Source organism: Bison bison, unplaced genomic scaffold, assembly GCF_000754665.1.
Source record: "Bison bison bison isolate TAMUID 2011002044 unplaced genomic scaffold, Bison_UMD1.0 scf7180017864322, whole genome shotgun sequence".
In the NCBI taxonomy this organism is placed as follows: Eukaryota; Metazoa; Chordata; class Mammalia; order Artiodactyla; family Bovidae; genus Bison; species Bison bison.
Window position 1 is genome coordinate 5,719,540 of NW_011494894.1, and position 21,014 is coordinate 5,740,553.

General features: G+C 37.4%; 1 protein-coding gene across 6 annotated transcripts in view; it reads right to left on the reverse strand.

Annotated features, from left to right (window-relative positions):
* SWT1 (SWT1 RNA endoribonuclease homolog (S. cerevisiae)) overlaps positions 1-21,014 on the reverse strand; it is a 108,284-nt gene that overhangs the window by 11,679 nt on the left and 75,591 nt on the right. For 4 of the 6 annotated variants that reach the window (XM_010853081.1, XM_010853080.1, XM_010853079.1 and 1 more), the window contains one exon: positions 508-574. In XM_010853081.1, coding sequence (XP_010851383.1) covers positions 508-574 — 67 coding nt within the window. Of the gene's footprint in view, positions 1-16; positions 336-507; positions 575-10,868; positions 11,006-21,014 lie in introns of those variants that run through there. The other 2 variants (XM_010853082.1, XR_826409.1) reach the window with 2 other exon arrangements.

Consider the following 21,014-nt stretch of genomic DNA (forward strand, 5'->3'; position numbering starts at 1 on the left):
TGCTCAACCGGAGGTGGTTCGTCCTCCTTAGGGGCCATCTGGGTATATGAGTTGGGTGCGGTGGAGGGTATTTTTGGTTGTCACAATGACTGAGAGAGTACTGGCGTTTAGTATCTGAGGATCAGAGATGTTGAAGCATCCTGCAACGTTCCACACAATGCAGAAATGCCCTATCCAGCACACCAACAGCGTCCCTGAAGGGAAACAGCTCCGTGTTGTATCACACCAACAGCGTCCCTGAAGGGAAACAGCTCCGTGTTGTATCACACCAACAGCGTCCCTGATGGGAAACAGCTCCGTGTTGTATTAGTATAGGTCTCTACCACATGTGCTCACTTAAGAGAATGAAACACAAAAAATGAATGTCGGGGGCAAACTTTGGTGGCATTTAAGAATTTAAAGTAAACAGTAATTAAACAGCATTCCATTTTAGAACACCTCTGTTTGTTTATATTAAAACTTGATTATAATGGAAATATGATAAACATTTAAAAATATTTTTCCTACCTCATACTTGATTAGGAAGTTATAGAGGGTCTCAATATCCTGATAATTACTGTTGGGGGCCAAAATCCTAAAAAATAAAATATAAACAAAGGAGGGGGAATGAATTGATTTAAGAAAAAAACAAAACAATAGCTTGAACTTTTCTCCCAAAACATATTTATACTGAGAGAGAGACTTTATTCTCAGTATGTATAATAAGCTTATTAAAATGTTTACAACCTTTCTTGGGTTCTATTTATCAACTAAAGTTATAAACCATGTGCTTACTTCAACAAATATCAATTATAATATTTTTATTTACTTATATTAATATGTCATCAATTAATCAACAACTATTAGCATTCTTATGTGAAATTACAGTTCATATTTTGAGTTACAGTGATACAGATTTTTCAAAAGTTAGATGGGATGTGAAGTATATTTATACTCCTTATCTTTTAAGCAACAGATAAAGATTTCCCACAAAAAAATGCAACCAATGCAAATAGACAAGTGATATAAACTACCATACACATTAAAAAATACTAATAAAGATTATGTGACTAAATTCAAATAATACTGTCTGAACTAACTGCTTAGCAGTCTATGAAAAAGCATCAGTAATCAGACTCTGTCAGTCACTGGAAATAACACTCATCCTTCTAGCAGTAAAGTATTAATTCTCATTTTTTTACACTAAGTACTTTTTAATTCTTTCAAGATGAACAATCTTTTATTTCTTTTAAAAAAGAAAAGGAAAGCAGTCCTCATAGTATGGTAAAGTGGTTAAGAGCAATGTCTACCTGGGGATCTGTGTTTTTGAGTGAGTTCTGTGTGACTTATTTTCCTTATCTGTTAAACAAGGAAAGTAGTAGTCTTTACTTCATAGGATCATAGTGAGAATTAAACAAGTTACTATAAGTAAAGTCTTAATGACAGTGTCTGATAACACAGCAAGCACTACATATTGGTACATATAAAAGAGTAACAATGACAACTATTATCATCATCTAATGTCTAATAGTTTCAAGCCACAGAATAAGTACACGATGATTTAACTAATGAGAAATCAAGCCACCCCAATTAATTCTTAAATTCCAAGTGCCTTTTAATTACAACAATGTCTCTTGGCCTTCACATCCTCACCAATGCTTGATGTTGTCAAATATTAGTTAACTGATCTCAATAACATCTTAATTAGATCTTAAAAAGTTGGCCCTTATTAGACTTGCAAGATCGCTTTCATAAAATAATTTTTCAGGATATAGTAAAATTTTAAAATGGATCATACTCCTTTGGAGAAGACACACGCAGAATATCTTTAAGAACATACAAACATCTTCCTAAAAATAAGTTTCACGGAAAAAGTTACTCTCCTAACAAGTTAATTTTAAAATATAAATAATATCAAAACCCAAAAGAAAGAAAAAGCAGACAATAAATACATTGGAAAGAGTCCATAAGTACTTTGTTTTTTAAAATGAGAACAAAGCTATATAGATAAGTTAAACCAATGTTTTACAAAAGCAATGGAAAAAATAATGTGTTCCAATTTTGTAACTAGTGTAAACAAACAATCAGCAACGTGGAGTAATTTACACCCATTCTTTTTTATAACTTTGGAAATAATCCAAACTGTCCATAAAAGAGTTAAAAAAATAAATGAAACAACATGTTTTCTAAGAGTCTTATAAATTTCAAGCTTATATTAGAAAAGAAAGTATGCTCTTTGCCAGAGAATAAAGTAAACATTTCTCTGTCCTGAAATACTTTATAAAAAAATTAGTTTTAGGTAAATCAGTTATTTATCTATAGCAACAAACCATAGCCACAGTATGAAAGAAAATAGAAATAAAGAAGAAATAAAGAAAATAATTACATCATCCTAGTTTTCCAATTAGCAAAAAACTGAAAAAATTGTCAACTCCTGGCATGGTTATATTTTTTAACAGTTTTACTGAGGTACAGTTTACATACCATAAAATTCACTCACTTTAATAATTCAATGATTTTATAAATAAATTTACTGAAATGTACAATGATCTACATTGTACAAACTTAAATACTCAACTATTTGACAAAATAACACAGAATTACCTTCTAACGAGGAAAGGGTTACTGGGATGTCAGCATCATTCACAGATATATTATTGATATAATCAGAATAAAATTATAATGCTATTTTTAAAAACAAGGATATACGTTGTAGGATTTGTTATGAAACCTACTACTCTTAAATGCTACTCTTAAAAAATGTTCTGAGGTAAACAGCCCCAAATTGAGTAGATAATCTTTATTAAAATATACTCAATTAGGGCTTTTAGACTTTAATAAGGCCAATGAACTCTGAGTTTATGAGAATGGAATTTGGCCTGGTATAAACAAAAATTGCCATCTTTTACTAACTGGAAGTACAGTTTGTTGAAAATACACAAAAAAATGAAATGGAGAAAAATGGTTTATGGACTTTTATGCCTTAAGTAATTCCCCACACAAAAATTCTTGAGAGGTCAGCCTTCTCTATAGCTTTCTTATTTGTTTTTAAAAAATACCAGCATGAAGACAAAAGAGTCTTAGAATGAAAGTCCTAAAATACCCTTCAGTGGCAACTTTTAAAAAGAATAATAGAAAGAACTAGCCCTTAGAGAAAGTGGCCATTATTTTTTTTATAAATATATCTACATGTTTTCTAAGAGAAATTCCTAACAATCAATAAATACATATCAAATGTATACTATACTCTCAAATGTATATGATACTAAGAGCTATGTGATATAAAAAAATTAGAAGACATGGCTGCCTATCCTCAAGTTGTTATAATCACAAAATTTTACTTTAGAATTTTGGAATCAGAATTGGGGAACAGATTGAAGCAGGATTTAATTTGTAGCTCGAAGATTATTTACAAACCAAGTTACTCACGCTACCTACTTTTCTGTACCCCAGCTCCTCATCTGTGAAATGAGGAGAAAGTAGCATTTACTGAATAAGGTTATTATATGAAGCAAATAAAATAATGTGTCTAAAATTAAAATGTTTAGCAGAATTCCTGGCACATGTAAATAAATATTACCTGCTATGAAAACCAGTTTTCAGATATAGAAACCAAGGTTTAGGGTTGTAAAACACTTGCCCAAGACTACAGAGTGGTGGTAGGTACCTAAATCTTTGTTAGTTTGACTCTGGACCCCATGTTTTTATCCACTAATAAAAAAGGATAACCCTTACAACTTGCATTAAGTGATTTTATCAAGTCAAATGAAATAGTCTTTTAAAATCGCCACCCAGTTAAGTTGCCTTTTATCAAATGCTTCTGGCAAACTATTTTGTGTACATTCCAACGCTAAATCTTTGTAGTTGTTAGATCTTTCTCAAAGCCACAAAGGAAGTCACTAGCAGAACCAACATTCACTAGAAGTTCTCTTAACCACATAAGCACTTTGAGTTCTCCATCGATGAGCAATTAACATTAAGCAAGCAGCATGTTAATCTGAATTAAACAAACTTCATTTCCATCTCATCCAATATTAGATAAATATCTACCCATCTCATTAAAGAAAAAAAAAAGAGTATGCCACTCAAAAATTTTAATAAGTTAATAAAATAATCTGACTAAAATTAAAAATCAAATAACGTATTAAAATGGACTAATTTTTAAATAAGGATTTTAAAAATTCAAATAAAACTTTCCTCCTAGATAGAAAAAGTAAAGCATCAGACTCAGGAGTGGGGAAATAAGTCTAGAATAGTCAAGTTTAATATCTAACTCTAGAAATTCAAAAGAAGACACAGCATATTCATGGATATTTATAAATCATAACTTACATCCCACAGAACTGAATAAATTATGTTCCTTGTTAGCAAGGCAGTTTAACATTAATATAATATTCTAAATAGTTTTTCATGTTTGAAGAACATTAAAAATAAGCTTAAAATGTAATTATATGACTTATTTTACTCAGCTCACTGTTCATCCATGCTGCTGCTGCTGCTAAGTCACTTCAGTCGTGTCCGACTCTGTGTGACCCCATAGACGTCAGCCCACCAGGCTCCCCCGTCCCTGGGATTCTCCAGGCAAGAACACTGGAGTGGGTTGCCATTTCCTTCTCCATGCCACTCAGGGTTTATCCATGTTGTAGCATCCGTCAGAATTTCCTTCCTTTTTAAGGCTAAATAATATTCCATTGTATGTACATACCTCATTTTGCTTATCTATTTATGGACAAGAATTACTTACACTGGTATGAGCATAGGTATGTAAATATCTCTTTGAGACTATAATCGCAGAACCAGCCCAAACTGGCCCTATCCTGTTTCTAACAAGATACTGAGTTGTTTTTCAGAGACAAACAGAACAAAACCACAAGTCATGCAGCCAAAGCACGCTCAGAAGAGAAAAATTTGACCTCAAGTAACACCCAGAACCAAAGTTTCCCCCCTCCCCGGAATGAAAGGGCCAGATGTGACCAGAACCCTGTCAGAAGTACAGGGTCCATGGTGCAGGAAGATCTGGTTCTGAAGCTGCTGAACCTAATCTCACCACAAATGGACAGGCTCCAAAGCCCTGCCTTGGATACCTGCCCCTCCAGGGCTTCTGCAAACCAACCCTCTTCTAACTCGTGAGCATTCCACCAAACCCCAGAATGAAGAGACAGAATTGAGAGCCATGCCTCCTTGTTTCCTTGCCAGTTAAACCTCACAATAAAGCCCTTTCTCTTCTCAAAAGCTGGTGCCATAGTATTGGCTTATATGCAAATTTGGGCAGCAAGCCCTTTGCTTGATAACAAGACATTATTTTCAATTCTTTTGTGTATATACCTAGAGCAATCAAAATTATAGACAGGAATCAGGTGCTGCCAAGGGCTGGGAGGAAGAAGGAGAAGTTACTATATTTAATGGAAACAGAGTTTCAATTATACAAGATGAAAAGAGTTAGGTTATGGATGTGGTGATGGTTACACAACAATATGAATATATTTAATACTCCATTAACACATTTTTATGCACATGTGCACTCAGTTGTGTCTAACACTTTGCGACCCCACGGACTGTAGCCCGCCAGGCTTCTCTGTCCATGGGATTTCCCAAGAAAGATTACGGAGTGGGTTGCCATTTCCATTTCCAGGGGATCTTCTCCACCCAGGTATTGAACCGTCATTTCCTGCACTGTAGGCAGATTGCTTACCACTGAGCCACCAGGGAAGCCCTAATACATTTTTAAGAACACTTAAAAATGGTAATGCTATGTGTATTTTACCACAATAAAAAAGTTAATTAAAACAAAGTAAAAATGTTTGTTTATAGCATTATTTTAAAAACTCATTGTACATTCTCCAAAGCTAAGAACCAACTTAAGGCTTATTTTTTTACTGTGAATCAACATTATTATTGAGGACACTACTGAGCATCTAACCAGTGCCAGAAAGGGAACAAATGCTATCTCCTTTAATTTCTGCAATTTAACAAAGCAACTATTATTAACTCCATTTTCTAGATTAGGAAACAAATATAAAAAGGTTAATTAACCTGTCTAGGTGACAGAGTTAGTAAATGGATGGAACAAGGATTCAACTTCAGATCATTTTGACCCTTGAGCTCTGTTCTTTTTCTTCAAAATAGTTGCCTTTATCTGTCTGACTTACTTCACTTAGTATGATAATCTCTAGCTCCAGCCATGTTCCTCTTATTTTGATACAGAGACATGCAAACTGAATTTTGCTGCTGATGAATTTAAGCAGTATCACTGATAAACAGAGTGAAAATTTATCAAATCAACAATGAGGACATACTCACCAGGGGAAAAAAGTCTTGGATCTTAAAAGAGTATGTATTTTGGAGTCCTTTACTACAAGCAAAATTAAAATCATGTTTTCTATAGTTAATTTGGTGGAATCAGCTATGTAAGTGGGAGATATACATCAGTCTCAGATTTTAAAAGAACACCATATGTAGTTAAAAATGGTAAAAAATAAATAAATAAAGTTAAACAACTTAAACAAATTTAAACAAAATAAATTATGTTCTATTTTTCCTTTAGAGTCATTTGCAAGACAAGGAAAGAGGCCTCTGAGGACACTAACCCAGCCAGCACTGCTTGATTCAGCCTCCAAAACTATAAGGAAGCAAATTTCAGTTGTTTATGCTACCCAAGTCTGTACTATTTCCTTATGGCAGCCCTAGCAAATGAACACAGCTGACATCCTAAATACTGTTGGCTCAGCTTTGAGGAGCCACAGATCTCAAGATTAGAAGCAAGATGGACCACTTCCCAGAATGTGAGACTGATGTGGAATTCTCTGAGTAGTTTATTGCAAAATAACTACTTTATTTGCTTTGCTTCATGGCATTGTATTTCCTGCTAAAAAGTAACCTTACTCCTTGAGACGGTGCTGCTGGGGGCCGGTTCTAGGCTTAGCACGAACAACACACTACGAGGGGCCAGAAGTGTGACAAACTAGCTCATTCCTCTTCTACTTAGTGCTGAGACCGCTTAACTAAGTCTTCACAACTAAGTCTTTGAAGAGTATGATGCCCACTATAAGACCAGATACTGCAGTTAAATCTGTATAACAATCATAGTTATTCCTAATACCTTATGAATGTTATTTCCTAGCTGATTAATCCCACCTCATTACCAGGTACTTATCTTTCCACTGTAACATGGCAAATAAGATCTCTCTAGATCAAAAGGAAGGAGTAGAGCCAAGATAAGAGCCAAGAGTGAAAGAAACCTAAGACTGAGGTTCCATCATTTACTGCTGGAAGATTTCAATATATGCAATCAGGGCTGTGACACAATTTTACTACTGCCTTATTATAAGCACATCTCCCTATAATAAAGAAATTGTTTATAACAGATCAAAAACATGAGAGAAATGTTTTATTTAGAATAATTCTGAGGAAAAAATTTGAAGAGTAAAAAAACTCTTGTGATACATACATTTAACTAATCAAGATTGAAAGAGCTTTTAAAATGCATTAGACTTTTTATGAAAAGAAGGCAAACCAAATCACAAGATAACACCTCATACTCATTAGGATTGATGACTATTAAAAAAATAAAAAAAAACATAAAATAACAAGAACTGATGAGGATGTGGAGAAAATGGAACCCTAGTGCACCACTGGTGAGAATGTAAAATGGTGTAACTGCTATGGAAAACAGTATGTGGTTCCTCAACAAAATTAAAAATAGAATTACCACATAATCCAGCAATTCAACTTCTGGATATACCTCCAAAAGAATCAAAAGCAGGGATTCACAGAGATATCTGTATGTTCACGTTCACAGCAGTAATACTCATAAGGGCCAAAGAGCAGAAGCAACCTAAGTGTTCATCAAACACGTGCATTACCATATGTAAAACAGATGACCAGTGTCAAGTTTGATGCAAGAAGCAGGGCACCCAAAGTCAATGCTCTGGGACAACCCAGAGGGATGGGGTGGGGAGGGAGGTGGGAGGGGGATCCAGGATGAAGGGACATATGTATACCTGTGGCTGATTCATGTTGATGTATGGCAAAACCATCACAATACTGTACAATAATTAACCTCCAATTAAAATAAATAAAATTTTAAAAAATCAATGGATAAACAAAATGTGGTATATACACTTTCCTCGTGCTCAGACAGTAAAGAATCTGCCTGCAACGCAGGAGACCCGGGTTCTATTCCTGGGCGTCAGGAGGATCCCCTGGAGGAGGGAATGGCTATCCACTCCAGTATTCTTGCCTGGAGAATTCCATGATGGAGCAGCCTCGTGGGCTACAGTCCATGGGGTTGCAAAGAGTCGGACACGACTGAGTGACTAACACTTACTGAGCTTTAAAAAGGAAATTCTGACACAGGCAACCAACATGGATGAACTTTGAAAACACTGCATTAAGTGAAATAAGCCTGTCACAAAAGGACAAAAACTGTATGATTTTACTTTTAAGAAGGGAACCTTAGCAAAAAGGCCTTTCTGAGAAACCGGGAGATTTAAGAATTACTGTAGTGAAAGGGTTAAGAATACTTCATGTATTATTATTACAAAATTACCTTTTTTGCTGTAACTCTGAGTTTATTTATTATGAATGGCTTTATCTTTTCACATATTATCTAAGAAACATTTATACTGACATTATCTAACTTTTGTATTCACTTGACCCATTGTTTTCTCAAGGAAATTTCAAACACAATCTCTTCCCTTGGCTTTGTGATCTCCTACAGTTACACGATGTCCTTCTGCTGTTTCTAGTCTTCATCTCAAAGTCCCCTTGGTCGACTGATAATTAACATCTGCCCCCACACTTTTATGAAATTAACACCAACAAATTCACCAATGACTTCTATGTTGCTCAATCTAATGGACAGTTTTTTTTTTGGCCTCTTGGTAAAACATGACACTATTAAAGATTCCTTCTCTTTTGAAACTCCTTTCTTCTTTTTCTTTTTTCTTTTAATTTGGCTGTACCAAATGGCTCCAAGAATATAAGTTCCCCTACCAGGGATCAAACCTGGATTGTGGCAGTGCAAGTGCTGAGTCCTAACCACTGAACCACCAGGGAATTCCCAGTGCTGCCAAGTCTCTTAAACTTTTCAGTCTTTCTGGTAATTCACCTTCAGTCTGCTTTTACAGATCTGCATATTAACCTGGGTTAATCCATGCTGGCTACACAGGCACTAGCCAAATTAAAAAAGCATAAGCACTCTAACACTGTTTAAAGAAAAATGTCTTAGATCTTCTCATCCTGTTTCTTCCTTTATCCTTTGTTCTCTACTAATTTCCAGTGTGTTCCAGGCTTCTTTCTTGTGGGTGTTCACCTCAAATTTCTAGTGTCACATTTGCCCCTTGGGCTTAAAGATAGTTTCATATATCTCTATTATCCCTCTGGTACTACCTAAGGTACGATGTGTACTCATCCTCTAAAATAAACAGTCATTGTTTTCCTTTCTCCTCTCAATCTTAGAAATACTATTTCTAATCCAAGTATGCTTTGTAAATTCTAAGGCATTTCTAAGATACACAATCAATCCATTACAAAGTAAAAGACTTAAGCAAATTATTTATTTTTAAATGCATCAAAACAACCAGTTTACCTATTTTTTTCTCTATGAATGACCCAATGTGTTGGGTCTGTGTGTGTGTGTGTGTGTGTGTGTGTGTGTGTATGTATGTGTCTGTGTTAGTCGCTCAGTCATGTCCAACTCTTTGGGACCCCATGGACTATAGCCCACCAGGCTCCTCTGTCCATGGAATTCTCCAGGCAAGAATACTGGAGTGGCGAGCCATTTCCTTCTCTAGGGATCTTCTAGACCCAAGGATCGAACCCAGGTTTCCTTGATCTCCTGCACTGGCAGGCAGATTCTTCACTGTCTGAGCACCAGGGAAGCCCCACGTATTAGTACATGGATGCTAAGTTCACCTTGACCTAGTCTGGTCCATAAGACGGAAATTTTTATTCAAGCTTTAAGACAGGTCTTCACTCTTCCAAATTATGTGATGCTGTCTGTCGGCAGTATCACCTCAGACAGTTTTCTTTCCTGCTTTTATTACCCCAGTTGTTTCATTTGTTAAAAACTGTCTCTTGGGACAAGACCATCTACCAATAAAATCTTTTGGGGATACTCATTTCAACCAAGCAGACTCATTCTCCTCTCAGAAAAATAAAAGGTAGAAAAAGGTAAGTTTAGAAAAACAGAAGAAGAAAATGAATTGAATTCTAAGGCAAAGATATTTTGTACTTTTGTCGGTTATTTAATATTCTTTTTTAGGCCACCCTGTGAGGCATATATGATCTTGGTTCCCTCGCCAGGGTTCGAATTGGGGCCCCGTGCTTTGGGAGAACTGAGTCTTAACCACTGGACCATCAGGGAAGTACCAACGTTCTTTTCAATTAAATTTAGAAATTTTCTAAAGTTCTATGAAACCAACTAAAAAAATATCTCTTGAATATAATTAACTTTAAATTTTTCAGTCAGAAAGTTTAGGGTATTTAGAAGTGAGTTCTCTAGACCAAGACCAATTTCAATAGGTCATTCTGCTAAGTATAAACCATATGACCTTAGGCAATGACATTATCCCTGTAATCCTACTTTCCAAAGTATAAAGTGGCTGTGATAGTGAAACCCTCCCTGAACCCATAGGTTATAACAGAAACTGTTATAACAGACTAACAAGTTCTTGAGCTTATCTTACAGAAGAACAGATAAGGTAACAGCTTCTTAAAAACCCTTCCACTGACAGCTGACAACCTATTTTCAAGAAGATAAAAGATAATGAAATTATATTTTCAAAGTGCCTAGGGAAAATAACTGTCAACCTACAACCTACACACAGTTAAACAGCAATCAATAATGAAAGCAAAACAACACTTTCAGTCAGAATGAGAGCATTTACCACTAACAGATCTTTGGTAAAAGAACTGCTGAAAATTTTGCTTCATCCCTTATGTTTCTTCTTATAATATTAACATTGACATTTCTCTTCCATCAATAGGTAGGGTCTATGGCGGTGCCCCATCCATCTAGGCAGGTCTGTGACAACAAAGATGACATAATTTGAGGCAATGTCATTAAAAGCAATATACCGACCACCTGATATTTTGGGATGATCTTGGAAACCAACCTTCTGTTTGGGAGGAAGCTGAGGCTACCTGGAGATGCTACGTGTTCGTGTTCTAGCTGATAGCCAGCATCAGACAGCCTTAGAGATGACTCCAAATGCTATTTGACCACAACCACACAAGAGATCTCAAGTAAGAACTGCCCTCATGTGTCTAGTCAAGCCCTAAAACCATGAGACAAAATACGTAATTGACTGCTATTCTGTAAGCCAGTAAGTTTTAGGATTTAGAAATAATGGACCTAGAAATGAAGGCTGAGGTAAGGGAAATAACCATCAACTAGATAAAACAGCAAAGTACGGAATTTCTTTTAAGCTAATCTTTTGGTTGGTTTTGCCACTTTTTTCTTTTTGCTTAGTCATACATTCATTAGCTTTAGAGTGAAGGTTCCTCCTGTAAAGTCCAATGGTATCTCAGTTGAATCAAGAGAGAATATTTTCCATATCTCAGCATGAGAAGAGATTAGTACCTCTGTTGGTATAGACAGATATGATCATCACAGCAGGAACTGACCACTCCAGAGACGAGGTAAGACATAGACCTGAGGTAGAATATAGAAATCCACAAGGGATAGGTGTATAAACAATGGGCCCTTCCTAATGAGTCATTCTGTCTAGGTACAGAAGTACCGAAGTTGAAGAATTTGCAATTAAATTTCTGAACATGGAATTCTATTTTAAGTGACTTTTCAGTAGAAAGTTGAAAATACATAGGTATGAAAACTGGATTGGCCTAGGTTATAATAAAATATGTCTGCAACTTCTTTAAAAATTACACACTTATGAAAGAAATTTAATTCCTGATTAAAGGTTCTGAAAATAAGTTAGACTTTCTTTGCTTTGTTTGAGGACAGATGGTTACTTCCACATTAGGCCCTGAGCCTATATATGTAAAGGAAGCATAACAAATACACCTTAATTGAATGGAACACACTGGACTGAAGAATGTTTCTACATACAAACTACTTTATAGGATCACATCTACTTCTTGTAATCTTTTACAATTATTTCCAAACAATCTGGAGGAACTGTTGAATTTTTGAAAATAAGGATAGTAATCACAGGACTTCCCTGGCAGTCCAGTGTTTAGAACTCCATGTTTCCACTGCAGGGAGCATGGGTTTAGTCCCTGGCCGGCCAACTGAGATCCCTCATGCCACAAGGCATGGCCAAAAAAAAAAAAAACAAACACCAATAGCAATCATGTAGTATGATGGTCCTATGGTACAGAGGCACACCACGATACAGGAAATTTCGAAACATTAAAAATCCTTTTTTCCTTCGCCAGATATTCCCATTTTCTCTCCTTTGCTCTTCTAGTCCTTCCAATAGCACTGAAATTAAACTGTGTATATTAAATTTTGTTTGAAATGGCTAAAGTGGCTCCTGTTTTCCTTACTGAGCAATGCCTGAAGCAGTATTTTGTTACCAAAAGAAGAGTTACTCAGTTTAATAGTGGAGAAACCAGCACCACTTATTTCCCTTTATTCTTGGATCTACATATTCTAAGGGAGAAATGGCACCATACATAGCTATTTGTCTCTCTTTGTTTCATACATTAGCTAGGACAGCACCCTAACTTCATAGGTTACAACTCGTATGTGAAATAAGTCTTTTACAGTGTTTACCAAGCTAGTTCCTTAGATTAGTATATGATAAAGTCAGTGAATTCCATGTAGCCAGAGCTGTACCTCTTTTGCTGAAAAACTAGTTTCTTAGTTTTGTACTGGCTATCAAGACAGTGGCCAAGAAATTCCTTAAATCAACAGATGGAGTTGCAGATACAAATACTGCAGTGCTGCTGCTGCTGGTGCTGTCACTTCAGTCATGTCTGACTCTGTGCAACCCCACAGACGGCAGCTCACCAGGCTCCCCCGTCCCTGGGATTCTCTAGGCAAGAACACTGGAGTGGGTTGCCATTTCCTTCTCCAATGCATGAAAGTGAAAAGTGAAAGTGAAGTCGCTCAGCCGTGTCCGACTCAGCGACCCATGGACTGCAGCCTATCAGGCTCCTCCATCCATGGGATTTTCCAGGCAAGAGTCCTGGTGTGGGTTGCTATTGCCTTCTCGAAATACCGCAGTGAGAGAAGTTAATTCCATATTTTAAAGAAGTGTCTATTCCAGTGAAGACAAATCACTGCCGCCTTCATGATGGAAGGGATCATCACTGCCACTGTGGTTTGATGATCCCTTAGGGAATAGTGCCTTTTAGGATGCCTCTTCTGTTGGAAATTTGGGCTCTCAACAGTGGTAGTAGCCAGAGCAGCCTTAATGAGAAGAAGTCCCACATTTGAGCTCAAGTTGGTTGAGAGCCCAGGCTGCCACTGTCCCTTTGCATATCAGCTCACTGACCAAATACTCGGGTGGGTAGGTGAAAAGGCTGATTGATATCCACAGGACAGCTGATCTTGTCCATTTGATTACTGACAGTCTCCTCTGCAGTAGGTAGCCTCTGATGAGCATTCACACGGGACACAAATACTCTGATACTCTATGCCCATCATACCTCTATGTGCCCATTACACATCTCTTCTCCAGACTTTCCTGTCACTAAAACAAAGCGACAGCAGCAGCAGCAGGGATTAGTATTAACTCAGATCTAGTAACCTCCTGCTGCTGCTACTGCTGCTAAGGCGCTTCAGTCGTGTCCGACTCTGTGCGACCCCATAGACGGCAGCCCACCAGGCTCCCCCGTCCCTGGGATTCTCCAGGCAAGAACACTGGAGTGGGCTGCCATTTCCTTCTCCAATGCATGAAAGTGAAAAGTAAAGTGAAGTTGCTCAGTCGTGTTCGACTCTTAGCGACCCCATGGACTGCAGCCCACTCCGTCCACGGGATTTTCCAGGCAAGAGTACTGGAGTGGGTTGCCACTGCCTTCTCCTAGTAACCTCCTAAAAAGTATATTTCACTTTTTCTAGGATAGAGTCACCCTGATAAATGAATGCAAATCCTTTTACAGAAGATACTACCTTGTACTCCAATGTGGGGCTTATCAGGCCCGCCTGCCAATATGTGGGTTTGATCTCTGTCGGGAAGAGTCTCTGAAGGAGGGCATGGTAACCCATTCCAGTATTCTTGCCTGGAGAATCCCACGGACAGAAAAGCCTGGCAGGCTACAGTCCATAGGGTCACAAAGACTCGGACATGACTGAAGTTGACTTAGCATGCATGCATGCACATACTCCAATGGTGTACAACAGTACTCACACTTTTTCATCTAGTTATCAAAAGTTTAAATAAAATATGTATAAAATACAATCTTTAATATAAAAATATATTTTTGATGACTATTTATTTTAGCTCAACAATTAAGTTGGGGAAAATATATAGCTATGTGATTGTCAAAAACTAATCTAGCTTAATGTTAGCAAAAAATAAATATTAATTGGAAAATTTACAACTTATAGTTCCAGTTACATTATTATTACAGGTAAGTATATGTTGATTCTTGAAGATTTATGCCTTATTCACAAGGACTGGACCATCAGAATGTAACATAATTCCAGGGGTTTCCAATGTATAGTAAATATTTATTATCTTCTATGTAAAAAACATTGTCCTGAGTTGGACTCAACCTCTTATATTACTGGAAACAGTTTTACTGATTGCATCACCTCTCACAATGGGTAGATGGTTTGGCCGAGTACAGTGTTAAAAGTTCTTTAGAGGCACAAGTGGATATTTCTCAAAATAGATTGAGACTAATCCTAGAGTCTAGGGTACACTCTAACTTTAAACCTTTTGTACAACTTTATAACGAGGAATTAGAACTGATCATCTGCCTTTATCCGTACATTCACTATACACTTGCTACTTAAGTTAAAATTATGATGATCTCCCTTACTGAGTACCTTTGATTCCCCCTAAACCCCACCATTTCCTTTATTCTACTTATATTTAATCCCACTGATTTAGTCAGTCATTTATCCCATCTGCTTCTCTGAAAACTGGAGTGGTTGGTAGTTTTAGCACTTCTTAGAAGACTTGATAGCAGGGAATTTTCAGTAAATATCAGATCAGTAAGTCATTAGGTAGAAATAACCAGTTATAAAACAAAAGGAAAATGTTAAAGTATTGATTTTAAATGAAAACAACTCTATAAACAAATTATTTATCTCCAAGAAGTCATCTTCCTTTATATTTGACTATTTGATTCTGGTGTGATCAAAAAGTTTGTAATGGGAAATATATAGCTTCATCACTGTTAATAGAACTGGATTTTATTGACTAAAACAAAAGAACATTAACACCGAGAAATGCTTTAGGGGTAATAGGAATAACTGGCATTACAACGCTGATATTTAGGATAAAAATAAAGGTCCTTATTGCCTATTCTTGAATTACAAATGCTAGGAAGCACACATAAGAGCTTCAGATATTTAAAATGAAATTAGTTATTTTAAAACATAAGTCATGGATGATCTATTACCTTCAATAGCATTAAAGAGAAAGGTTAAATAAATATCAGCTGGTGCTGGATAATTCAGTCAGACTGATATGTGGATGGACATGGAACAAAAGACTGGTTCCAAATAGGAAAAGGAGTACGTCAAGGCTGTATATTGTCACTCTGCTTATTCAACTTTTATGCAGAGTACATCATGAGAAGTGCTGGGCTGGAAGAAACATGAGCTGGAATTAAGACTGCCGGGAGAAATATCAATAACCTCAGATATGGCAGAAAGCAAAGAAGAATTAAAGAGCCTCTTGATGAAAGTGAAAGAGGAGAGTGAAAAAGTTGGCTTAAAGCTCAACATTCAGAAAACGAAGATCATGGCATCTGGTCCCATCACTTCATGGCAAATAGATGGGGAAACTGGCTGACTTTATTTTGTTGGGCTCCAAAATCACTGCAGATGGTGACTGCAGCCATGAAATTAAAATATGCTTACTCCTTGGAAGAAAAGCTATGACCAACTTAGATAGCATATTAAAAAGCAGAGACGTTATTTTGTCAACAAAGGTCCGTCTAGTCAAGGCTATGGTTTTTCCATTGGTCATGTATGGATGTGAGAGTTGGACCATAAAGAGGGCTAAGCGCAGAAGAATTGATGCTTTTGAACTGTGTGGTGTTGGAGAAGACTCTTGAGAGTCCCATGGACTGCAAGGAGATCCAACCAGTCCATCCTAAGGGAAATTGGTCCTGGGTGTTCACTGGAAGGACTGATGTTAAAGCTGAAACTCCATATTTTGGCCATCTGATGCGAAGAGCTGACTCGTTTGAAAAGACCCTGATGTTCGGAAAGATTGAAGGCAGGAGGAGAAGGGGATGACAGAGGATGAGATGGTTGGATGGCATCAATGACTCAATGGACATGAGTTCGGGTAAACTCTGGGAGTTGGTGATGGACAGGGAGGCCTGGCGTGCTGTGGTACATGGAGTTGAAAGAGTCAGACACGACTGAGCGACTGAACTGAACTGCTACGTGGATACCACATATTTTGTCAGCTAATTTAATATAAATTTTACTATACATTTGGTATGTTATGTTAAAGTTTATCAAACTATAATAGAGATACCACAAAAAGCTTTTACTCTTTTTATTTTATATAAGACATGTCTTCTTATATAGGAAAAGTGTGCTTATATTCCTTAAGTCTCAGTCATTCCCATTAGATCTCATCTTTCCTTCTACTAAACCTAATTTAGACAGCTGATACAGAGAAATTAGAATTAATCAATTAATGATAACATAGGATCCCAAAAAGCAATTTGGGCAAATTATTGGAGGTTCCATCATCTGTTCTAGACATAATTACCATTTTTATCTCCTCAATATGTTTGTCCAGTCTTTCTCCTTCCTCCTGATTTTATTCTTTACCCATTTCTTAGCTTGTACTCTCTCTTCTGTATCTTTATGGATACTCTACATTATCTATTCATCTAATGTCATAATGTAGTACTATCAGAACCATTTAGCCCTAAAAGAAGTTGCCCTCCATCAGACAGACTATACTCACTCAGTTATTTGACAGCTCCCCCATGTTTTTTGTTTTTTACTATCTACCATGCTCAGAGGTTAAAGCATCTGCCTCTAATGTGGGAGACCTGGGTTCGATCCCTGGGTCGGGAAGATCCCCTGGAGAAGAAAATGGCAACCCACTCCAATATTCTTGCCTGGAGAATCCCATGGACAGAGGAACCTGGTGGGCTACAGTCCACGGGGTCGTAAAGAGTTGGACACGACTGAGCAACTTAACTTTAACTTTCACATTCATGTGTGATACAGGTATAGATCTAGATATAGGAAAGTAAAACAAACAAACAAACAAAAAGTAAGTAAATTTCCTGCCCTAAAAGTGTCAAAATTAGGGAGCTGAATATGAAATAAACTATGAAAGTTAAGTGCAAAATGATGGCATGGAGGGTGAAGCCATTAAAGCCATTCATTTTAAAATAAAAGATGTATTATTTTCTCATATACTGACTGATACACTTGGTGACGGACAGGACATGGGGTACATGAAAAATTTGATAAAGAGGTGCATTGATATCTGGGGAGCTGTGGAAACTCTAATGGAGGACGGGAGGTGAAGTCTAATTATCTAAGGCCAGGTAGCTCAGTGGTAAACAATCTGTCTGCCAATGCAGGAGAAGCAGGAAATGTTGGATCAATCCCTGGGTTGGGAAGATCCCTTGGAGGAGGAAAGGCAACCCACTCCAGTATTCTTGCCTGGAAAACCCATGGACAGAGGAGCCAGGCGGGCTACAGTCCATGGGGCTGCAGTCAGAAGCGACTGAGCACCTAAACGTGCCACACGCACACACGCAAAGGCCAAGCCTCAAAAAAGTAGGTCAGACCTAAACTTGGATAAACCGCTCCACTCTACATAAGGAAAAATTTTTTTATCAACAGCTGATCATCTTGCCAAAGGAACGCATTGGTTATAGCAAACACCCTCTTCCAGCAACACAAGAGATGACTCCACACATGGACATCACCAGATGCCCAATACTGAGATCAGATTGATTATATTCTCTGCAGCCAAATATGGAAAAGCTCTATACATTCAGCAAAAACAAGACCAGGAGCTGACTGTGGCTCAGATTATGAACTCCGTACTGCCAAATTCAGACTTAAATTGAAGAAAGTAGGGAAAACCACTAGACCATTCAGGTATAACCTAAATCAAATCCCTTACAATTATACAGTGGAAGTGACAAATAGATTCAAGGGATTAGATGTGACTGACAGAGTGCCTGGAGAACGATGGACGGAGGTTTGTAACATTGTACAGGAGACTGTAATCAAGACCATCCCCAAGAAAAAGAGACGCAAAAAGGCAAAATGGCTGTCTGAGGAGGCCTTACAAATAGCTATGAAAAGAAGAGAAGTGAATGTCAAAGGAGAAAAGGAAAGATATACCCATTTGAATGCAGAGTTCCAAAGAATAGCAAGGAGAGATAAGAAAGCCTTCCTCAGAGATCAGTGCAAAGAAATAGAGGAAAACAATAAAATAAGAAAGACTAGAGATCTCTTCAAGAAAATGAGTGATACCACGGGAACATTTCACGCAAAGATGGGCACAATAAAGTACAGAAATGGTATGGACCTATCAGAAGCAGAAGATATTAAGAAGAGGTGCCAAGAATACACAGAAGAACTGTACAAAAAAGATCTTGATGACCCAGATAATCACAATGGTGTGATCATTCACCTAGAGCCAGATATCCTGGAATGTGAAGTCAAGTGGACCTTAGGAAGCATCAGGACGAACAAAGCTAGTGAAGGTGATGGAATCCCAGCTGAACTACTTCAAATCCTAAAAGTTGATGCTGTAAAAGTGCTGCACTCAATATGCCAGCAAATTTGGAAAACTCAGCAGTGGCCACAGAACTGGAAAAGGTCAGTTTTCATTCCAATCCCAAAGAACAGCAATGCCAAAGAATGTTCAAACTACTGCGCAATTGCACTCATCTCACACGCTAGCAAAGTAATGCTGAAAATACTCAAAGCTAGACTTCAACAGTATGTGAACTGTAAACTTCCAGATGTTCAAGCTGGATTTAGAAGAGGCAGAGGAACCAGAGATTAAATTGCCAACATCCGCTGGATCATAGAAAAAGCAAGAGGATTCCAGAAAAACATCTACTTCTGCTTCACTGACGACTCTAAAGCTTTTGACGATGTGGATCACAACAAACTGTTGAAAATTCTTCAAAAGATGGGAGTAACAGATCACCTTACCTGCCTCCTGAGAAGTCTGTATGCAGGTCAAGAAGTAACAGAACCAAACATGGAACAATGGACTGGTTCCAAATTGGGAAAGGAGTATGTCAAGACTGTATATTGTCACCTTGCTTATTTAACTTATATGCAGAGTACATCATGTGAAATGCCAGGCTGGATGAAGCACAAGCTGGAATTGAGACTGCCAGGAGAAATACCAATAACCTCGGATATGCAGATGACACCACCCTTATAGCAGAAAGGAAAGATGAACTAAAGAGCCTCTTGGTGAAAATGAAAGAGGAGAGTGAAAAAGCTGGCTTAAAACTCAACATTCAAAAAACGGAGATTATGGTATTCAGTCCTATCACTTCATGGCAAATAGATGGAGAAACGATGGAAACTGTGACAGACATTATGTTTCTGGGCTCCAAAATCACCGCAGATGGTGACTGCAGCCATGAAATTAAAAGATGCTTGCTCCTTGGAAGAAAAGCTATGAACAATCTAGACAGAATATTAAAAAGCAGAGACATTACTTTGCTAACAAAGGTCCATTTAGTCAAAGCTATGATTTTTCCAGTAATCATGTACGGATGTGAGAGTTGGACTATAAAGAGAGCTGAGTGCCAAAGAATTGATGCTTTTGAACTGTGGTGTTGGAGAAGACTCTTGAGAGTCCCTTGGACTGCAAGGAGATCCAACCAATCAAACCTAAAGGAAATCAGTCCTGAATATTCATTGGAAGGACTGATGTTGAAGCTGAAACTCCAATATTTTGGCCACCTGATGTGAAGATCTGACTCATTTGAAAAGACCCTGATGCTGAGAAAGATTGTAGGTGGGAGGAGAAGAGGACGACAGAGGATAAGGTGGTTGGATGGCGTCACTGACTCAATAGACATGAGTTTGAGTAAACTCTGGAAGTTGGTGATGGACAGGGAGGCCTGACATGCTGCAGTCCATGGGATCACAAAGAGTCAGACACAACTGAGCAACTGAATTGAACTGAACTATAGTCTATGGGGTCGCAAAGAGTTGGACACGACTGACCGACTGAATTGGACTGAACTGATCATCTTGCCTACAGCAATGAGTTGAGATGCTGAAAAGTCACTAATTTTTAGGTCTTTATTTTCCACATCTTTCAATAAACTTTTGTTTCAGCAATTAACTTAACCTATAAAACAGCCTAAAGAATGTTATCTTTGTATCAAATGAAGAATCTTTTCTAAATAACCTTTCTAAAATCTCAGGTTGGCTATCAAAACAGATAATATTAAGTTAATAAAATTTTCTCTCAAATACAACTCCATACTCTTTGAAGCTACTATCATTATCAATTAGTAGGATTGATAGATATAAAGTGTTACTCACTCAGTCGTATTCGACTCTTTGCAACCCCATGAACTGTAGCCCACCAGGCTCCTCTGTCCATGGGATTCTCCAGGCGAGAATACTGGAGTGGGTTGCCATTTCCTCCTCTGATAGATATAAAAAACTGCTGTAATTGTAGGATTCTTTATCCCTGGAATTATGCATGGCTATATCAGTGTATGTTTTGTTCTTATGTTAAAATGGGGTAAGAGAGTAATAGGAAAATTATTTCTTTTGAGACTTAATAAGAAAATATATATGTAAATAACACACACACAACCTCAAGCTTAGTGACTGGATTTTAATTGTTTTGGAAAACCAGCTCTATAAAGTATTTCAAACCAAAGCCACAGGAATGTAATGGATGTTACAA